Source organism: Engystomops pustulosus, chromosome 5, assembly GCF_040894005.1.
Source record: "Engystomops pustulosus chromosome 5, aEngPut4.maternal, whole genome shotgun sequence".
NCBI lineage: Eukaryota > Metazoa > Chordata > Amphibia > Anura > Leptodactylidae > Engystomops > Engystomops pustulosus.
Genome location: NC_092415.1, coordinates 27406677 through 27428631, shown reverse-complemented (window position 1 = coordinate 27428631; position 21955 = coordinate 27406677). Strand labels below are relative to the sequence as shown.

General features: G+C 45.0%; 1 protein-coding gene across 8 annotated transcripts in view; it reads left to right on the top strand.

The window, feature by feature from the left end:
* INTS8 (integrator complex subunit 8) overlaps positions 1–21955 on the top strand; it is a 40525-nt gene that overhangs the window by 3171 nt on the left and 15399 nt on the right. For 7 of the 8 annotated variants that reach the window (XR_011855672.1, XM_072151448.1, XM_072151447.1 and 4 more), the window contains exons 3-22: positions 655–829; positions 1437–1577; positions 1929–2000; positions 2579–2630; positions 3163–3345; positions 4222–4329; positions 4442–4594; positions 5017–5117; positions 6261–6402; positions 7370–7440; positions 7536–7711; positions 9196–9329; positions 9419–9529; positions 10783–10984; positions 18559–18680; positions 19336–19517; positions 19674–19707; positions 20025–20081; positions 20344–20405; positions 21398–21516. Coding sequence is in view for 6 of the 8 variants with exons in the window: in XM_072151448.1 (XP_072007549.1) it covers positions 655–829; positions 1437–1577; positions 1929–2000; positions 2579–2630; positions 3163–3345; positions 4222–4329; positions 4442–4594; positions 5017–5117; positions 6261–6402; positions 7370–7440; positions 7536–7711; positions 9196–9329; positions 9419–9529; positions 10783–10984; positions 18559–18680; positions 19336–19517; positions 19674–19707; positions 20025–20081; positions 20344–20405; positions 21398–21516 (2397 nt within the window). In the remaining 2 variants the exon portion in view is untranslated. The remainder of the gene's footprint in view (positions 1–654; positions 830–1436; positions 1578–1928; positions 2001–2578; positions 2631–3162; positions 3346–4221; positions 4330–4441; positions 4595–5016; positions 5118–6260; positions 6403–7369; positions 7441–7535; positions 7712–9195; positions 9330–9418; positions 9530–10782; positions 10985–18558; positions 18681–19335; positions 19518–19673; positions 19708–20024; positions 20082–20343; positions 20406–21397; positions 21517–21955) is intronic. The other variant, XR_011855673.1, reaches the window with a different exon arrangement.

The following is a 21955-nucleotide window of genomic DNA, read 5'->3' as shown; positions in this document are numbered from 1 at the left end:
GTCACTCCGCTTCACTAACATCTCCCTCAAGTAGGGTATGAAATATTCTTTCTGTCACCTATTTATCTACAAAAATAGAGGAGTACCACTTCAGAGACCCATATCTCAGGCTGTGTACTACCTAGAACCACGGAATCCTCCTTCAATTCTCTTTAGGCTTGTGATTCTCTGAGGTACAGGCAGATAAAGACATAGCTGGAAATGTGAGTTGCAGATCATATTCCCACCTTTTTCTGTAACATTCTTTACCTCCAGTTCTGTAGCTCACAGAACCACAATCCTGATACCATCTGGAAGATGTGATTTCTATCACAAATATGATCCCTAAAGCCACGGTTCTAGCCAAGATGGGGGGCCTCTGGTGTGGTTCTCCCCCTCAGGTGTATAATGACTCCTTTCCTTTTTTTTTTTTTTAACATAACCGGGGCAAGGTCAGAAATGTTTCATCCCCTACTTGAGGCTTCTAGTAGTTTAATGGGGTTACAGGTGGCAACATGTTCCCTTTAAAGGGATTGTTACTCGCACCAAAGGCAATCCTCTCTGTGCCTGTGAATAGGGAATAAGTGTCAGATTTCTGGCAATGGGGGCCAGGACCAGAAAATCCAGTGCATGAGTCTAATATACTTGGTTAAAGATTCTTTCTCCTGTTTTCAGATCCTCCACCTGTTCAGTTGATCATCCAGTTCCTGGAGCAGGCGTCCAAACCTACTGTGAATGAACAGAATCAGGTGCAGCCTCCTACTGATAACAAGAGGAATCGGACTCTCAAGCTTCTGGCTTTAAAAGTTGCTGCTCACTTAAAATGGGATTTAGATGTTCTTGAGAAGTGGTAAGTATACTTTGTGGTTATAGCTGCAGATTTACAGCTTGACACAGTGGTGCACATTTACCTACCCGTCCCGTTGACGCCACCGAGCCCAAATGTCCGACGAGGTTTCGGAGCTGCCGCTATTCACTAAGATCGTGCGTCCAATTTCCTGCATGTGTCGCTTCCCCGCTGAGGTCCGCCGGAGTTCACCTTCTTCTTTCTGGTGCTCATCTTGCGACACAATTTTGAAAGTTAAATTCTGTGGTTTGTCCGAATCAGTTGCGCCACAATCCGGTCGCAATCCGACGGAAATGCATCCCACAGACCCTTAGTAAATGTGCCCTAATGTTCTTTTCTGTGCTTCTTACACACAAATTCACTTTTCCTTAGGAATGTTCTAGAAAGTAAAGGGGGTTTAGTATCCAATAAAGGGCGTTTATGTAATTCAACTGGGGGCCAGGCCTAGTGAAAAGAAGGAAAGTTTTAAACTTTCCATACTCCCCCGTAAAGGGTCAGCCCCCCACACAGCTTCACCTATCATGTGTGTTTGTATAATGTATCCCTTTAACACCTAGCTGCAAACAATGTTTACCTTTTTTTCTCATTCTACCCTTTCTATGTATCTTAGTTTATCTGTTCCGGTCCTCAATATGCTGCTGAACGAGTTACTATGTGTGAGCAAAGTGCCACCTGGAACCAAGCACATAGACCTGGACCTGGCGAGTCTGCCTCCGACCACAGCCATGGCTGTCATGCTGTACAACAGATGGTAAAGTCCTTAACTTTAGATTTTGGCACTTTTAAGTCAGGGGAATCTCCTATTTTGGAGTCTTTTGCTACAGAAATTGCATGAGACACCAATTTTGGATCTTTATTGTAGGTTGTTTGGGCAAGGATCCAAAGAAATCATGTAGTGCCCCACATTGATAATAGAGAGAAAGATATTGCCTATTTTCTGTGTTGTTACACGTTTGTTTGTGTATTTAACTTGAATTTATCATTAACATCTATTCCAGTCTTATCACTATTATACTTTATGTTCTAGAATTTCCATAGATGATAATGTCTGTGCTGACAGCATAGTCACCTGACTGAACATATTGTTCATTTTCTACTACAGGGCGATCAGAACCATTGTACAGAGCAGTTTTCCGGTGAAACCAGTTAAACAGGGTCCACTACAGCCCAATGTGTAAGTCAGAGCTGATGTTGTATCTTGTGTTTTCAGGGACAATCTGTTATCAGGATACAGAGAACAAGGGCACCAAAGGGTGTCCATACTTATGATGTAGCTGGTGTCCAAATTAGAAAGCTGTTGGTCAGATGCTCTCTTGACTTCCCTGTAATCTTATTTAACTCTAATGCTTGGAGTTCCTTTTGAACTGGGTTCAGTCAATGAAATCCCGCTAGTGCACAGTCCAAGTTTCACAGACTTGGGCCGTGATCAAATGGACGTATGACCGTCAGGCGCGCTGGAGAGGAAGAAGGGGTGATCGCTGCTTACCCCTCCCCTCTCCATAGAAAATAGAGCCGCATGGCCTTTTTTATGACCTGAGATGAAGCATGTGCTCTAGGAGCCATAGATGCCTATGGGGGGACATATTTGCAGCCCTCATACGTTCGTTTGAATACACCATTAGCATGGCCATACATCTCTGGCCTTAGAGGGGTCTCCTATGAACAAAAGTGACCATACAATTTAAATATTCTGCCAACATCTTTTTAGGGACTTTCAATGATTTCAAACCTAATTGTCTCTTGTTTTGACAGAATGAATCAGATGCAACAAGAGAAGGAGCCGACTGAGAATATACTGAAAGTGGTATGTACATTGCATTGTGTATAGGGTATGACACAGAATACAGGCAGTCCCCGGGTTAAGTACAAGATGGCTTCTTAAGTTGAATTTGTATGCAAGTCAGAACTGTATATTTTATCATTGTAGCTCAAGACAAGAATTCTTATTTTGCCCTGTGACGATTGGATTTTCAAAATGTTTTGCTGTAATGGGACCAAGAATTATAACTAAAGCTCAATCAGACACCTTACAGCTGATCATTGCAGTCTGGCACTATAGTAAAGTATCCCGAGACTTCACCAGAGGTCACAGTGGGCAGAGAGGTCCGTCTGTACGTTGGGTGCCCTTAAGTAGGGGATATTGTATAATTGCCTACATTCTAGTAGAGTAGTGGTCATTGCATGCATTTACCAGTACGGGGCATTGAAGAATCATCTGAGGCTTTCATTATGCTGCTTTTCCTACTATCAGATGTGATGTACTGTACCCGAACTGTACTATACACACTACTGGCCTGTAGTCTGACTACACTATGACCCATATCTTGTTTCTGCAGCTGAAGGAACAGGCAGAGGACTCGCTCACTGTCCTGGAGGAAGCCATTAAACTAAAGAAAGCCTTCTATGTGCACACAATGAGGACCCTGGACCTACTGGCAGCAGATCCTGGAGTTGTGAACGGTGAAACAGAAAACTCTACTGCGGGGCTAATGATCAGTTCTGAAGAAGTTCAGTGCCAGGTGATGAAGACCTTGTACCGCTGCATGTCTTGTACTTCATGCTTTGTTTCAGAATGTTTTGCAGGTTTCTTTTAAAAAATGTATGCACAACAGAAAGACTGTGAACAGATGAAGCAGCCTTTGCTTACAATCCCGTTCTTGGGGTCAGGAAACCCCTAAGTCAGTAGATTTGGATCCCCCTCATACTAAGCATATAAAAATCCTAGATATACCATCTTCTTGATTGACTCCTGAAATGGGCAACCAGAAGACTCTTATCGTTTTTCTATAGCAGGGAGTTCAGTGCAAGGAGTTAAGAGCACAGCAGTGTGAGGACATGCCCCCTGTGCTCTTGCAAAAGCTATAATTCTGGAAAACCAATTTTTAGAAGTCATGCTGCTACTAACCACCCACGTGCACACACAGAACATTTAGGCTATATTCACACTGACGTATGGAGGACGTATATACGGCCGATATACGTCCTCCATAGACGGCAATGGGCGCACATCGCCCTACGTACCGCTCCGTACCCGGGAAAAAGATAGGACCTGTGCTATCTTTTCCCGTAATACGGCGCCATGTATCTCTATGGAGAGGGGCGGGGGTGAGCTACGGTACGGGCGGCAACAGCAGTGTGAATGTAGCCTTAAGCAGCTCTCCAGAACTGGTACCTAACACTAGGTTGTGCATGGTCAAAGCTACTAACAGGAGGCATTAGTTAGTTGGGCAATATAAAACAAATGTGTTTGATAAAATTACTTCTAGTCTTTTTCAAGCTCTATATCCCTTGTAGACATGTAGGTTAAGAACAAGGGTGGGCATTGGTACAGTCGTACAATGATATAATGCACATATTATAATAATTCACTCAATTTTTTCATCTCCGTTCTGCAGGTTTGCTACGACCTTGGAGCTTTTTACTTCCAACAAGGACCTACAAACCCTGTGAACTATGAGAAGGCTAGGGATCACTTCTTTAACACCAAACAGCTGGTTGCAAAGGTATTGATCATTGCCCCTACTATATACCAATAAGTCCAAAATGATTCTTTGTCTTCAGATCTGAGCTTATGAATATGTATCGTGTCTAACCCAGTATTTTCTTTCCCCTTAGATTGGAGCTGCTTCTGCTCACTGCTCTATCGATGAGAAGAGACTGGCGGGTTATTGCCAAGCCTGCAGCGTTCTCGCCCCTTCAAATCTGGCTGCTGTGCAGTCCACAACATACAGTCAAATCCATAAGTTCATGAAGACTGGAAACTACCAGGTAAGGGATATTTTCCACAACCTCTTCACATATTGAGCGGGGCTGTCCCACAAGAAATAGGGGACTACTCCAACTTTTATGAAACTTCTTTATGAAACACCCCGACCTCACGCAATTTATGATATTGCATTATTGAATTCCACATTTTCTAGGGCAGTGGTGTCCCTTTACGCCACCTCCACACCCACCTGGCGTGAAGGTGGCATAAGTCACTATTATAATCGTGAATTCTTGCCGTGCACAAGAATTTGGGATTATATCACCGCTTCTAGACTAAAAACCGGCATAGAAGTAGTAAATCTCCCCCATTGTCTAGTACAAATGCAATGTTTTACGGTGAAGGATGGAAATAGGAGCACAAGCAATTCTTCTTTTTCTGTATGATAACTCTGATGTATTTGTACCCTCTTTTCTTTCTTCAGGGAGTATTGAATATCTTCTATGATGATAATTTCAATGGCAATTTACCAGACCAGTTCAGACAGTCCGTACTGAGAGAGCTCTTCCAGAAAGTACAGCAAGGGTAGGTGAAAGTGTTTATGATTGCTGCTGGGCTAAAAGCTTTAAAGCAAACCTGTCCCCAGATTTTCACTAGTAATTCTAATGTCCGGGTCCCATAGTACTATGCTTACTATCGCCCGCACTGCTTTTAGCTAAAATATACATACTTCCTATCCCCAGAAAATAAACCTTGTAAAGCTACAAGCGAGTCATAGGCTGTGTGTGTTATTCATGCCAGTCACTATGTGATTCGCCCCATGTCTCCGGCACCTCCCTCATTTCCCCCCCTTTTTTTTTTTTTTTGCCTAATGTCATCCTCTGCTCTGCTGAAGGGGAGAATGAGGGAGATGCCAGACACGTGGGCTGAGTCACACAGTGATTGGCATGAATAACACATGCACCTTGTGACTCGCTGCTCCTTCTGGTAGGTTGCCAGGAAGGTTTACACAGTTAATTTTCTGGGGATAGGAAGTATGAATTTTTTTTTATTTTTTTTTAGATTAAAAGCAGTGTGGAAATTAGTTAGCAATCGGAACCTGTCATTAGGTTTACTAGTGAAAATCTGGTGAAAAGTTCCATCTAAAGGTCATTACTATCACACTCTTTACTTCAGTGCGTCAGTGGGATTCTCGGAACTGGTATCTCCTACAGTCCTATATAAGTAAATGGGAGGGGTGATGATGATACATGTGCACCATCAGTTCATTGACTGGGGCTACCTTCTTATGATTGAACCCCCACATTTGTCCATTAACTCATGGATGTACGATAAATATCATCAGTGTCATGTTACTGTAGGGGCCTGTAGATTGGCTTGAATAGTAGTGGTGCTGAACTAGAAATACAGGTGACGTTTTTGGTCTCTCACCTTGGTCTGTGTGCTTAGTATATGTAACTTCTATATGTACTGTTCCCCTACATTGTAAGTTTTCTGCAAGGCAAGGCGAACACTAGATCAACCTTTCAATACAAAAAGCAAAAAAATAAATGTGTATAATGGATACCAGACAACCTTCTTATATGAGAGGGTGTGATGAATCTTGGGCTGTTTGTCTGACTAATCTGAGTCACTTTCTTATAATACGAGAAAACCACAAAGTTAGAAAACCCTGTTTCTTCACTAAATATAGTAACGTATTATAATTTGTCTCCAATTTCTCCGCAGCAATGATGCTTTGACAGAAGTCTGCTATAAAATCTGCGCTTGTAACACAGTCCGTGATATTCTCCGGGGCAAGTCCATCACCGTCCAGTTTCACCAGCTCTTCATGACACCTAGCAAGGAAAAAATAGATTATCTTCTTGAGGTACTGCTGCTCTTGTAATGCTCAATTGAAACAGAATGACGGTCATCTTTTAAAGGGGCTTTCCCAAGTATTTGAGTCCTTTGGATAGGGGATAAGAAGTCGATTGAGGCTCCGACTACTGGGTCTTCCACCGATGAGGAGAATGGGGATCCCCAACTCTCTAGGGAATAGAGATCGTGAACTCTCTAATGGGGTGATCATGCGCCCTGGTACTCCATTCAGTTGTATGGGAATGACTGATAGCTAAACAAAGCACTTGTCTCTGCCCGACCGCTCCTGTAGACAGTGAAAGGAGTGGCAGGACACATACTCATCCTGCTTATTAATGAGAACGGGATCCCTTTTCTCAGAGTCTTTCTCCTAATCGGTCCCAACCTCTTTCATGGTGATAAAGGATAACTTGAATACCTGGACAACCGCTTTAACTAATTCTTCATTTATATAGCGCACACACAGATTACGCAGCGCTGCACAGAGATTGCCAAATCGGTCCCTGTCCCCATGGGGCTCAGAATCTAATCAAAGCCATGTCTGTTACTGATTATGGATCTAAGTGGTTTGTGCTTTGAAAAATCGGCTATTCCGAGAAAAGAAAGGACATATCCTATCTTTTCATGGGGCACGGAACGGTACGGTGCCGCACTTTTTCTGCACTGTACCGTTCCTGTAGGGCGCCGTGCGCCCGTTGCCGTCTATGGGGGACGTATATATGCCGTATGTACGTCGGCCGTATATGTCCCCCATAGGGCAGTGTGAATGCAGCCTTATGATGACTCTTCCAATTTGAAGTTGCAACTTTAAAGTAGTTTGTGAAGTCTCAGCCCTGCACATTTATGCTAGCACCGCTAGCTCAGGCTGCAGCTTCCAGCTTGATGGGTCATAAATGGACAGTATATAATATCCTCCTCCTCTCGTACATGGAATGAAGGACACACAAGACATGTAAATACTATATTTTGCATTCTAGGTTTGTTCCAGGTCTCTAAAGGTTGATGAAGCCTCAGAGACTGAAAGGAGAACCATGGCGTCATTTTTGAAGTAAGTTCTTGGATCACTGATATTGGATTCAGGGTAACTTGTCCAGTCCTGGATACAGTAGAAAACACTATATATCATTTCTTAATATTTTTCAGAAGCCTGTGTATGGGTATAGAGGACCTCCAGCTGGTGTTTATGATTTCTTCTCACAACTTGTTCATGAAGCTCCTTACTGATGATGAGAGAAAGATGCTTGTGGATCAGATCAGGCAGAGAACGTCCCATACCAACCTCTGTACCAAGCCTGTGACGTCCTTCTATGATATACCAGGTGTGGTAGACTGCGAATTGCTAAACCCAAGTGTCACATAAGAACAGAAATCTAATTGGTTCTGGTGCTTGTGTTAGTTATTTTGTTCAAAATCAGAACTTTATTGTAAATTGGCTGCACTTTACTCCTATACTGTTATATTTTGCACCTCCTTGGCCTTCAGAACAACATCACTTCTGCATAGCGCGTGCACACACAGGTGTAGCCAAAAACATTCCACCTTCACCTGGACTTATCACACCTGACATGTAGGGTTCATTGATTTTTTTTTCACTGCCTTTTTTGAAGTGCAACAAAAATCTCTTGTTCTTGTGCCCACCGCAGTCTTCCCTTTCTGATTTCTGTAGGTCCAATTTTTAGACATGCCTATCCACATGGTGGCTGCATTTCACAGGCCGAGGAGCTCAGAGCATCATAGTGATGTATGATGCAAGGAGTCCCTGCTTCAAAAACTGCCCTGAACTGTAACACTATGGCACGGTTGTCCCTGGTGGGAGCATGGCCTCTAGCATGGCATATAACTGTTGCTTGGACTCCCGTCTCCAGAACAGTATTCCGCCCATGAAGTGTGACCACCACATGGTGCTGTTTCATGGACGCATACCTTTCGTGTGCTTTAGGCCTTAGACAGGAATGACACTATAACTGGAGTTGTGCTATTATGCTTCTGGGCTTAAAGGGGTTTTCCCACAAAGGCAGGTTAGACCCTATCCACAGGATAGGGCCTAACTTGCTGATCAGTGGGGGGTCCCAGTGTTGCGCTTGGCGATCTCCGTCAGCTCCATGAAGATTAATGGAGCAGAACGGTCATCCACGCCGTCTGCACCATTAGTCTGAGGAGCAGCAAGGGGTCGGTCGGAACCCTTGTACTTGCAATCTGCGGGGGTCTCAGCACTGAGACCCCCACTGATAGGATGGATAGGGCCTAACTTGCCTTCGTAGGAAACCCCTTTGCTTTCAGACACTTGTAGTTGGTCACATCCATTGTGTTCGTCTGCAGTTTTTGGACTGTGCGCCACCTCCCATGACCCTGGGATCATATTAAAGATGATAATCTTTCTTCTTTCAGAATGCATCCGGCTTGGGGTTCTGTGAGCTACAGATCCAAAGATGCAGAGGGGAATTGGATCTGCGGCTCACATTACTGACTATTTGTCTTTTAACTGCCTGTACCTCAACCAAGCACACTTGTAGGTACTCTAGAGTCCAAGATGGGTGTCTCATTTGACTCCTTTTCCTTCATCCTCCTTAAGTTGATTCTTCAACTGCAAAAAGTGACTCTTTTCCGCTCATTTGCATATGACTGTGGAGGTGATTAGCTTTATGCACATCACTACCGCAATTATGAAGGACTCTGCTTTATATTTATAGACTTGTTGGGGTTTATTCCTCAATGCTTTACTGTCCTATTGAATTATAAAAGATTGACGTTTTTGTCACTCGGCCTCCTAGCTGTTCTGACAGTATTATTTGGCTTCTTTCAGCATCTGCAAGTGTTACCATTGGTCAGTTGGAACATCAGCTCATTCTCACAGTGGATCCGTGGAGAATCCGACAAATCCTCATAGAGCTGCATGGTATGACCTCAGAGAGCCAGTTCTGGATGGTGTCCAACAAGGTAATTGTGCTTCCTCCTGACTTATCCTTGTTGCATTGGTTTTAATGTTATGGATTTTGATAATCGGTCTGAAAATCTATTTATTCCAGTGGGAAGTGCCAACTATATACAGCGGAATAATCCTAGGAATTAAAGACATTCTGGCGCGGGATCTGGTGTACATCCTGCTGGCCAAGGGCCTGCACTGCAGCGCTATAAAGGTGAGGAGTTTACAGGTGTTGTGATACCTCTCCGAGCAAAGTATAGGGCATGTAAAGAAGGCTCCGTCTATTACAAGGGGATGTCAGACTCCTCCTTTGGATTTGCGGCCTATATTACAATGTGTTTGGCAGCTGTCATTTAGCAGAAGAAATTGTTGAAGAGGAAGGAAGCAGAAAATTACATTTATTCTTTTATAATAATTATTCCTTTTATTTATGTAGCACACACAGATCCCACAGCACTGTACAGATCTTTCCGAATCGGTCCCTGTCCCTATGGGGCTCACAATCTAATCAACTTTTATATTGAGGGCACAGGACCACTGGCGAACTTTGAAAAATGTAGCGTTTGCAGTGTCTGGGTCCGGACCACATTGCCCTATTTTATGCAATGAGTCCCTTTTTCTGTAATCAGACCCCCGGCTATCAGACATGTATTACCCATCTAATAAATGAGAATATTTGGGCCATATTCATGCAGGTCAGTTCTCCTCTATAATGTCCTGAATACTCAACTAGTCCAAATGTGGACCTCTGCTACTAGTTTGCTGGCCCCCGCCATCCGCAACAGGGGGGCTACCATGTGCGTTCCAAGCTGCTTTAGCAGGATGAAAGCCACTGAGCCGATGTGACAGTGAAGGTGGAGTTTTCCTCAACCGCAGCTGTACTCCTGCCCTAGCGCATTGTGCTACAGCCAAGCATGAATTGGTGTTATGTAGCTGAATCCGCCTCTACTTGCTGGGTAGAATGTATGGGAGACTTCATATCACTGATAATGGGGGAGGGGGAGGGCAGTGTTTAATAAGTGGTAAAATTGTATAAACCTTTACCAAAAAATGTACGATGTCAAACCATCACCATTTCCCAGGTGCAGAGGGTGCATGTACTTGCAAAGTGTCTTCTGCGCTACCTTCTGCCTTCAGGTCATTTCAAACGGTCATCTCCTAAACTGTGGCAACTAAAAACACAGTTCTGGTGTGCCCTTAAAGAAGAGAATCTCCCATTTTAAGATACATTTTAGGATTGTGTTTCTAGGTGAAACAGAACCAGGGTGCTCCATGGATCTACGGTTAAAGTCGCAGTAAAACGTGTTATATTTAAATACAGGTCTCAATTCCCGACTAACTTTACCCGTAGATCTATGTGGTTCTGTTTCACATAGAAACACAATTCTAATATTATATTAAAAGGGAGATTCTCCTCTTCACTAGAGCACTGGAACTGTATTTACTAGATATGTGGTATTTTCTCAGGACTTCCCCCATGCCAAGCAGCTGCTGGCCGCCTGTCTGGAGCTGGTCACTGAGTTTTCTCCCAAACTTCGCCAAGTGATGCTGAACGAGATGCTGCTGCTGGACGTCTATACTCACGAGGCCGGGGCTGGGGCAAACGGTGATCGTCCTCCTACGGAGCTGATCAGCAGAGTACGGGGATACCTGGAGATGAGGATTCCTGGTAAGAAATTTTGTACACTGTCTTAAAGGGAACCTGGCACGAGTAGCCCTTTTTCTGGCGTCCCCATAGAAAATAGAGTGCACTTAGCCAAAGAGTTTTTATAAGAAAACTGTCTTTTTCTCCCCACAGTCTGGAAACCGCTCCGTCCTGTGTCTATTTCAAATAGGAGGGATACGGGTGGGGTTTTTTTTTTTTCTTTTCTTTAAAAGTCGCATGATGTAGCGGTTTTCCCGAGGGTGGTGGGTAACCACTCCGCACTGGCCACTTTCATGGGACACTGGGTGACCCCTAGTTACTGAAGGACCCCTGTGACCTCTGGTGAAGCTCTCTGGATGTTACTATAGTCCCAGGCTGCAATGATCAGCTGTAAGGCGTCTGTAATGAAGCTTTACTGATAATCCTTGGTCCCATTACAGCACAAACTTTTGAATAAAAAATGTTGTCGGTAGTTACAATTGTAAAATATACCTGTTCCGACTTCGATTTCTAAGTTGAATAGAAATTCAACTTAAGAAGAGACCCTTTTCCTGTATGTAACCCCGGGACTCCCTGTACTTATGACCTTGAAAGTGTCCTTGTCCTGGATCGTTAATGTCAAGAAACTGTTACACTCAGAGGATCGCTGCAGTTTCTTCACTTCCTACCAAGCACAGTACTGTACATTTTATAGTGGCTGTGCTTGGTACTGCAGCTCAGACCAATCTATCGCCCATGCTAAGCAGAACGCAGATAACCGAAGGGAATTTTTATAAGACCTTTACTATTTGAGAATGATCTGACAGAGAGAGAGCAAACAAACTGAGCCTTGAGCTACACAAGTTACCCATTCTGTTAGAATCTTCCTATTCTAGCACAAGCGAGACCGAATTCACAGGTTTGTGTAATAAAAGGTATCCATTGAATGTTAGCGACCTACAATTTTAGGGTGCAGTGGCGCTGTGCCATGCTGGTTAACAAAGTAGTCATCGGAGAGTAACTAGTCTGCAGCAGCAGCTTCTTTTGCCTTTACATGTAAGATTCTGTGTCATCGTTCATATCCATTCTGTTGACGGCCGCATCCAGTGCATGATCTCACTCCTGGAAATAATGACTGGATATTGCTACACAGAGTGGGCCCATACCATATCAAGTCGGTGCTGACCGTATAGGGACACCTGTATTCAAAAGAAGAATCAGAGCAATCGGTTGTCAATATATTCACATATTTCCAGGAGGAATAATAGGGGGGTGGCGCAATGTTTAGTAAATGTCTGTATTTAACATATTTTAATAAAATGGACATGTCAGAATTTTAAAAGGTTCTGCCCCATCCAGTATTACTTGTTGTTGATGGGTCTCCTGACTTAGGGAAGTTACTGCAGGCCACACTGAATTTTAGTGTTTGCATCCGTTCCTAGTGGGTGGTTGTAGATCTCTGCATGACACCATGACGTGAAGACGTAGTAAGGCTAAGTTCACATTTTGCTGGTTCCGTTCATCCTATTCCTTTATTAAATAGCTGAAAGATTGTGCAAAAGTCCCTGCATTTCATTCTTTTCTTTTCCAGCTGTTAATAACGGAAGGTAATGTACATTTGAAGTCAACAAAAGCCCCCACGCAGGTGTGACCTGCGCCTGATACAGTTATCCTGGGTTTCCATGGCGTCCCCCATGACGGCCCCAACTGGAGGATGGCCCTTGACCTCTGTAGGGACAGGAAGCAGAGAGGTTAAAAGCCCCTCCCCTGCACCCACACTCCAGTGGCTTCCTGTCCCTACACAGGGCAGGGAGTAGAGAGAAGTTTTCTCTCCTCGCTTCCCACTAGTTGGGACAGTGAGGGGGGACACCATGGCGCGGGACCTATCCCTTACCCAGCACAGTTCCGGGCCTCGATCGGGTTGCGGCCCTTTCCTCTGCCTGCGGGGAACTGCGTTTTTCTTCCGGCTCTGCCCGCAGCTCCTGGAGCTTACGACACCCGGAACATGTGATTCCGGCGCTCCCGCGCACTTCCGGTCGACCCCGGCGTCAACTTCCGGTGGAGTGAGGAAACCGGAAGTGACGTCAAAGCCGCGCGACCCGGAAACAGGATCGCGGGGTGGTAAGTTTAAATTGCTCTGGCGTGGTAATTACGTTGATCTGAGCTCTAATCTTCATTCCTGCGGCTTACGAGTTAAAGGTTCCCTGTATTCTGATATGGGCCACGTTTACCTTATAGACCCTGGTGGATCTCTCCTGGCTTACCGGTACCAGGTAAAATCCTACCCTTTAACCATTGCAGTGCTGATTTACAAGCCTTCAATTGTTGTTATTACATTCTAGGCTGGCTGGTTACTATAGTTCCTCTAGGAGCATGGAACCCTGCAATTTAGAGGCCTCAGGTCTGGACCTCATATCCCCACCTCCTGTGAGTAGGGGTTAAAGGGATAGGGTGGTGGGTCACCCGCACGTCCCGTTTATAGCAGTTCCTTATCCGGGCTCTCCTTTCCTTGATAGGATCCCAAGGAAAAGGAAAAAGGCCGTGCTAAGGAGCAATCCTCCTCTGAGAGGAAGAAAACGCCTCATAAAAAGTGCAACATGTGCTTTGAAAAGTTACCTAGTGCATATAAAAAACCTGTGTGCAAAAAATGCCTGGATAATTTGATTTGTGAAGAAAAGACCTCATTCATGGATGATATGCGCAGCTTTATCCAGGAGGAAGTCAGATCATCTGTGTCTTCATCCTTGGCTGCCTTTGCCCCCCAGGAACCACCTCAAAAGTGGCAGAGAATAGTGGATTCATCTTCTGACCCCGCTTCAGACTCTGATGGTGCTACGATCAAGGATTCTTTGGAGCCTGATACGTTCCCTTCCACCTCTGCAAAAGGGATGGAATCGAGATATCTGCTGGCTTCTGAAGACCTGGAACTCCTCTTAAAAGCGGTGCAAGATACCCTGAAGATAGAAGAGGTAGAGGAGACGCAGTCCATTCAGGATGAACTCTTTGGTCTGCTCAAAGCCAAAAAGCGGCGCGTGTTCCCAGTCAATAATACTCTCAGGGATCTGATTCTGGAAGAATGGAGGGATCCGGAAAACAAAATTTCTCTTTCAAAAGAATTCAGAAATCATCTTTCTTTTGTTGAAGAAGAAGCCAAGCTATGGAACTCTGCTCCTAAGATGGACATCCAGGTCACTAAAATGACCAAGAAGACCGATTTGCCTTTTGAGGATGCTACCCAGTCGAAAGATCCGCTGGATAGAAAGGCAGACAGCTTATTAAAAAAGAGCTGGGAATGTTCCATGCTGAACCTTAAAGGGGTATTCTCGTCTGGGCACTCACATTCAGTTTCATTAATCTGCCATATATGAACATTTCTTCAATTGGATGTTATTAAAAAAAAATGTTCCTGTGTGAAGATAATTTCTCATAAATGTAGTCATGTTGTCCCTTAGAAACGAGATAGCTTCCTCGGATACGGCCACCTCTGCTGGAGTGAGTGCACAAAGAAACAAAAGGTTTTTGTATATAAAATGTCCGGGAGTTACTACATGTCGCACATCCGTCCTGTGGTAATGATTGCTGAATCCTGGTGGTCCGGCAGGACTCTATAGCGCAATTCTGGCCACCGCTGCCAGAGTGTGACGTGGTCGTATCCGAGGAAGATATCTGGTTTCTAATGGACAACATGGCTACATTTAGGAGAAATTATCTTCACACAGGAATATTTTTTTAATTAACATGCAATTGAAGAAATCTTTACATAAGGCAAATGAATTTAATTATATGTAAATGCCCAGATGGGAATACCCTTTTAAATCCAACATTGCTACAACGTCCGTAGCTCCCACACTATTCCACTGGGTAATGGAGTTGGAAAAGCATGTAAGGGATGGAACCCCAAGGGATCTGTTACTTAATACCTTCCCGACCCTGAAAGCAGCCACAGCTTTCATTGCTGACGCCTCGGCAGAGGGAGTGAGGATTGGTGCTAAAGAAGGGGCTCTTTCCAACTCCGTAAGAAGATCCCTCTGGTTGCGCCAGTGAAGCGGAGACTTCAGGTCAAAGTCTAAATTGTGCGGCATCCCGTTCGAGGGCGAGTATGTGTTTGGGCCCGAATTGGACACCATCCTGGAGAGGGCGGCGGATAAGAATAAGGGCTTCCCAGAATCCAGGACCAGTCTGAAGAAACCTTCCTTTCGTGACCCCAAAGACAGGAGACCATCCTTTAGGGGCAAGGGTAAACAAGGAAGGTGGAGCTACCCTAAAGGTGGAAGAGGCAGGGGGTTTCTGCTCAACCCCAGTAACTCCGCTACGAGTTTCAGGAAACAATGACGCCAAGGTGGGAGGAAGACTGTTGAATTTTCATCAGCAATGGAACCAGATAACATCAAACCCCTGGATTCTGTCCATCCTCCAGGACGGCTACAAGATAGAATTGACCGCTCTTCCTCCCACAAATTTCGTCCTTACCAGACAACCCTCTCGGGACCTGTCGCTCCAACTCTGGACAGAAGTGCAGAAGTTGTTAGAACTGAATGTGATTATCCCTGTACCCCAGGAACATCAGAGAAGAGGACATTACTCTCCACTGTTCCTCATAAAGAAACTGAACGGGAAGTCCAGGATGATCTGCAACCTGAAAGGGCTAAACAGGTTCGTCCTATACAGAAAATTCAAGATGGGGACCGTCTCTTCCGCTTCAGCTCTAATCCAACGTCAGGCGTTCATGTGTACAATAGACCTGAAGGACGCCTACGTCCCAATATACCCCAACTCGCAAAAGTTTCTCAGGTTCGCAGTCCTGTCACCAGAAGGCGAGGAAGCTCACTTTCAATACAAAGCCCTTCCCTTCGGGATATCTTCTGCACCAAGAACCTTTTCAAAGATTATGGTCGAGGTAGTAGCGTTTCTGAGAAAAGAAGGAATATCCATCATTCCGTACCTAGACGACCTTCTGGTAGTAAGTGCCTCAAGTCAGGAGCTGATTCTTCACAGGGATATCACCATGAAGACTCTTCAGCGGCTAGGCTGGATCATCAATACAGAAAAATCCAACCTAGAACCGAGCATGAACGTGGTATTCCTGGGAGTTCTAATAGACTCCACACAACAGATGTCTTTTCTCCCACCAGCAAAGAGAGAAAATTTAATTCTCCAGCTAAACACGTTCAAGAAAAAGAAGTGCTGCTCCATAAGAGAAGCAATGAGGATCCTTTGGCTCCATTGCACGCACTGGATGCATGCAGTCATGAGCCCAAGTCATACAAGGACACTACAGAATTTGGTGCTGTCCTCTTGGGACAAAGATCCTCGTCACCTAAACCAAAAGGTGGAGATTCCCCTCTCAGTCTTACGGTCCATAGACTGGTGGACAGATCCAGCAAACCTGGGAAAAGGAGTACCCTGGCATCCTTGGCCAGTGACACCTATACAGACGGACGCAAGTCAGTCGGGTTGGGGAGCGATTGTCGCAGGTCATCCTGTCCAAGGCCTGTGGCCGGATTCAGTGAAAACCCGTTCCTCAAATCATCGGGAGTTAAGAGCTGTTCTGGAAACCCCTGAGGTCCAGCACACAAATGCTGAGAGGAAAGCATGTCAGGATTTTTTCGGACAACGTCACTACGGTGGACTACCTACGTCACCAAGGGGGAACCAAAAACCCGAGTCTCCTGGCACTCTCAAACAAAATCTTCACCTGGGCAGAAGACAACCTTCAATCCCTCTCCTCCATCCACCTCAAGGGGGAAGAAAATCAGACAGCAGACTTCCTCAGTCGGAGGAAGATAGATCAAAACGAGTGGTGTCTTCACGAAGATGTCTTCCTTCAGTTAACAAGGAGGTGGGGACATCCGTCAATAGACCTGTTTGCCTCCAGCAAGAACGCGAAGCTCCCGCGTTTCTTTTCCCTGGAACCTACAGTTCCCTTCAACCCAAGGGACGCATTCAGCCAGTCCTGGGGGGGGCTGTTACTGTATGCCTTTCCTCCGATACCTCTTATGTCCCGGGTCATACAAAAGATCAGGGAAGACCAGGCGGAAGTTATACTCGTAGCGCCTTGGTGGCCAAAAAGGAACTGGTTTCCTTGGCTAAAAAAGGATCCATTCCTGTTACCACCTCGTCCAGATCTCCTGTTCCAGGGTCCAGTCCTTCATCCCAATCCGCAGGCTCTCCAGCTCGCTGCATGGATCCTGAAAGGAAGATACTGACAGCCCAGGGGCTATCCGACAAAGTGATCTCCACGATGAAGGCTAGTTGTAAGGTGGTCGCCCACAGAATTTACTCCAGAATATGGAAGAAATTTGTGTCTTTTTGTGGCTCAGTCACTCCTAACCAGTTGTCTCCCAACATCTCGCAGATACTGGATTTCCTGCAAGCAGGGTTTGATAAAGGGCTGAAGACGAGTACACTCAAGGTCCAGGTATCAGCCCTTAGTGCCTTCTTTGATACTTCCTTGGCGGAGCTCAAGTGGATCCAGAGGTTCGTAAAAGCTATCTCCAGATTGAGACCTCACTTAAAACAAAATATCCCAAACTGGGATTTGTCTCTGGTGTTGAATCACCTGACAGGTCCTCCATTTGAGCCCTTAGAGACTACGGACCTTAGAAGCCTAACCCTCAAGCTGACCTTCCTTATAGCCATAACCTCAGCTAGACGGTTAGGAGAAATCCAGGCTCTCTCCCTTAGATAACCTTACCTTAGAGTTCTGGAAGATAGAGTAATTCTAACTCTAGATAAGACCTTCGCTCCCAAAGTGTCTTCCAGTTTTCATCGCAATCAGGAAATTGTGTTACCTTCTTTTTGCCAGAACCCTAAGAACAGTAAGGAGTCAGCATGGCATACTCTGGACGTGAGGAGATGTCTTCTCCACTACCTGGACATCTCTAGACCTTGGAGAAAGGACGACAACATCCTGCTGCAGTATACAGGGAAGAATAAGGGGAAGAAAGCTTCCAAAGCATCTATTGCCAGTTGGATCCGGACTACCATCAAAGAGGCATATGATGCTGAAAATATGGACATTCCTGGGACTGTCAGGGCCCACTCAACCAGGGGGGTGGCAGCCTCATGGGCTGAAAAACGTGGGGCCTCTCTAGTCGATATCTGTAAAGCAGCTACCTGGTCTAGCCAGTTAACATTCGCTAGACACTACAGATTAGATATCCAAAGCGCCAGGGACCAGGCCTTCGGTAGGAAAGTCTTGCAGGCAGTTGTCCCACCCTAAGGTACTGGTAATCTGGTACATCTCCAGTTGGGGCCGTCATGGGGGACGCCATGGAAAAGGAGAATTATTCTCACCGTTAATTCGGTTTCCATTAGTCCACCATGACGGCCCATATATTTTTCCCGTCCCCTTTTATTTTTATAAGACAGAGTAGTCTTAGTCTTTATTATTTAACCTGTTGTATCTGTGTGTGACTATAACATACAATAAATGGGTTGCATCCACAGCCGGTGTAGTTATTTGGTAGCCACTGGAGTGTGGGTGCAGAGGAGGGGCTTTTAACCTCTCTGCTTCCTGTCCCTACAGAGGTCAAGGGCCATCCTCCAGTTGGGGCCGTCATGGTGGACTAATGGAAACCGAATTAACGGTGAGAATAATTCTCCTTTTCTCCTTGCAGATATCCCCCTCCGGCAGGTTGTAGCAGAGGAGTGCGTCGCCTTCTTGCTGAATTGGAGAGAAAACGAGTACCTTACCCTACAGGCTCCTTCCTCCATGGTGCAGAGTAATCCATATGTAAAGGTAAGTGTCTTTTCTAGGTAACTTTATCTTTAGACTGGGAAAGTAAAATTAAAGGGGTTTTCCCACAAACGAGAAGCACGGTGGCTCAGTGGGTAGCACTTCTGCCTTGCAGCACATTGGTCCTGGGTTCAAGTCCCACCCAGGTCAACATCTGCAAAGAGTTTGTATGTTCTCTCCGTGTTTCCGGTTTCCTCCCACACTCCAAAACATACTGGTAGGTTGATTAGATTGAGCCACGTTGGGGACAGGGACTGATTTGGCAAGCTTTGTGCAGCGCTGCGTAATCTGTGTGCACTATTTAAATAAAGAATTATTTATTAACGAAACTTGATCAGTGCGGGTCTCAGTGCTGATCACGAACACAAGAGGTCCATTGGGGTCCCACGTACCTCCATCGCCCCTTGTCGCCCCGTCAGACTAATGGAGCAGACTGTTCTGCTCCATTAAGCTCTATGGAGCAGACAGAGATTGCCTCTCATGTTATACACCTCAAGTTTCAGTACTGGTTGGTGCACTGTAAATTCCTGTGCAATACATTGGCCAATAAAATGCTCATGGCTTTTAAAAAGTGTTCTCTGGAGCTGGGCTCCTCGTCCGTGTGTATGAGCAGATACATGGAAATGCCATCCTCTGACTTGCTTTTCCTTCTTCCTAGCTTGGACATCTTCTGGCAGCCACATGTAAGGAGCTATCTGGTCCGGACAGCCGGAGGACGGCAAAGGAGCTGTGGGAGGTGGTGGTACAGATATGCAGCGTCTCCAACCAGCACAAGCGGAGCAGCGATGGCAGGATCAGCCTGATAAAGAACAGGGACTCCACTATGGGGATCATGTACCGGTATGTGGTCAGAGGGGGGGGCTGGGTGCCAGATTATACTATGTTAGGGAATACTTCTATTGTACTTTCCAGACATTATTTTAATACATCATGACACGGCAATAAATAATCTTAATTAAGTTTTAATTTAATTTTTTTTAAATCTTTTGCTTCTAGGAGTGAACTTCTCTCTTTTATAAAGAAATTGCGTGTAAGTATCTTCAATGCGGTTCAGATTTCTAGTGTGTGGGAAGAAAGACTTAGAAGCCATGCAGATACTTGGGTTTGATCGGATCAATGTTTTTCAGGGTTTTTGATGTCTCGAGCAGCAGTGCGCACCCCCGAGCTGCATTATTGGGGTGCCCTTACACAAGTGATTGGTGGCCACTAACACTCATGTAAGGGCACCCTCACCGCTGCCGTTCCCACTATATCCTCCAAATTATTGCTTTATCACGCTTTTAATATATCAATCTCTCCAGTTCGATGTTTATAGGGCATCACTACTATATACATGTCTCTCCACAGGAGCCGCAGGTGCTGACCACATTGCTTTCTCTATTTGTCAAGCTTCACAATCTCCGGGTCAGTACTTCTATTTTTCTGTTCTTTTGACAAAAGTAATAATGGGGGGAGATTTTATCAGAAATCTTAGAGCAGACCTATTCTAGTTGAACATGGCATCCAATCAGAGCTCAGCTTACAGTTCCCCACAGCCATTTATAAAATGAAAGCTGAGCTCTGATTGGTTTCCATGGGCAACTAGAACAGTTGCTACAGAACTACCTCAGAAATGTTCTGATAAATCTCCCATGTTTATAATTTTTCAATATTGTCCCCCCCACAGGAGGACATTGTGAATGATATCACAGCAGAGCACATCTCTATCTGGCCAGCCAACATTCCCAAGTAAGACCTGTACATGTATGCTGGTCATGTTCTCCATTGTCGTCATAACTTCAGACTAATACTCATCCAATGGGATTAAAGGAAATCAAAATCCATCCTGAAAAAAGAGACACTTCCTCATAGATCCAGACACCATGACTGTGATAATCTCCTTATATGTGTTATCCATGGCCTCCCTCCTTTTAAAGTTATGCTATTGAGCCAGTGGGCGTTACCAGAGCCCCTCTGTGCTCTGACTTTACATTCATTTACACAGTTTCCTACCCCCCACCCCCACATCTTTGTTTAGTGGAAGTCTAACAGTCTATGAAGCTACATTGCACTTATTATCCAGGGCCTCCTTCCTCATAAAATCCACTTTGTAAATTTATACTAATGAGCCAGGCTCAGGAGGGGAGGGGGGGGGGGGTAACCAGAGCCCCATTGTGCTGTAGTTTCACAGCCTGTTACACTGCCCCCCCCCCCCTCCCTCTGCTTGATATAATCTCACTGCAGCAAAGGAAGTCAGCAAAGGAAGTTTGAGCACACAGTGAGAGCTGAGAAGTGATCTGCGCAGTGTAACAGCCTGTGAAACTGTAGCACATAGGGGCTCTGGTAACGCCTCCCAGAGCCCCTATGTCCCAAAATTGATTTTAGAAGGAAGGAGGCCGTGGATAACAAATATATAAGAAGATTATCACAGTGACGGTGCCTAAAGTAAGTGCCCCTCCCTACAGAGTTGCCAACAAACTTTCTTTTAGATAACTCGTGTTGTCGGTCACATTGGGATTTCCAATTGTCGACCTCCATTTGAAAAGTTATTGTATTTCTGTCCCAACTTCTCACATGGGCCCAGGATTGTGAATGTTTCTCAATGTGGCTTTCCTAGTCTTTAACATTTTATAGCTTTTTTTCATTGATCGCCTGTACCCTCTGATTTTCTCATGTAGTGTACTTTTAGTTTGTTTTGTTTTTTTTTCAACTTTTCCATAACTTCTCTACTTGCCTTTTAGTCTTCAGGCCGTAGATTTTGATGCAGTTGCTGTCACTATTAAAGAGCTGGTGAACTACACGCTCAAAATCAATGTGAATAACCACTCGTGGCTCATCATCCAGGCCGATATATATTTTGGTGAGTGAAATTCTTTCACGAACCTGAGGAAGAATCAGAACATTGAAAGAATAGTTCACTCACTTGTGACTTTTCAGTTTGAATTTATTTTATTGCATTGTGATTTTTTTGAATAAATGTATATGTATGGCTACATTCACACTGCCGTGAGCCCGCGGCACCGTAGCACGACGGGCACACGGCAGCGTGGGGAGAAGAGGAGGTCCTATCTTTTCCCGGGCTACGGAGCGGTACGGTGCTGTACGTGTGCTGCACCGTACCACTCCTGTACAATGCCGTCAGCCCATAGAAGTGTATGGGGGACGTATATCGGCCGTGTATACATACATGTGTGTGAATGTAGCCTATGTGTGTATATATGTGTGTGTATAATGTGTATTTAATATTACTATTAAATGATTTACATAAACTATACTATGCTACCTGTAAAGGGATAACT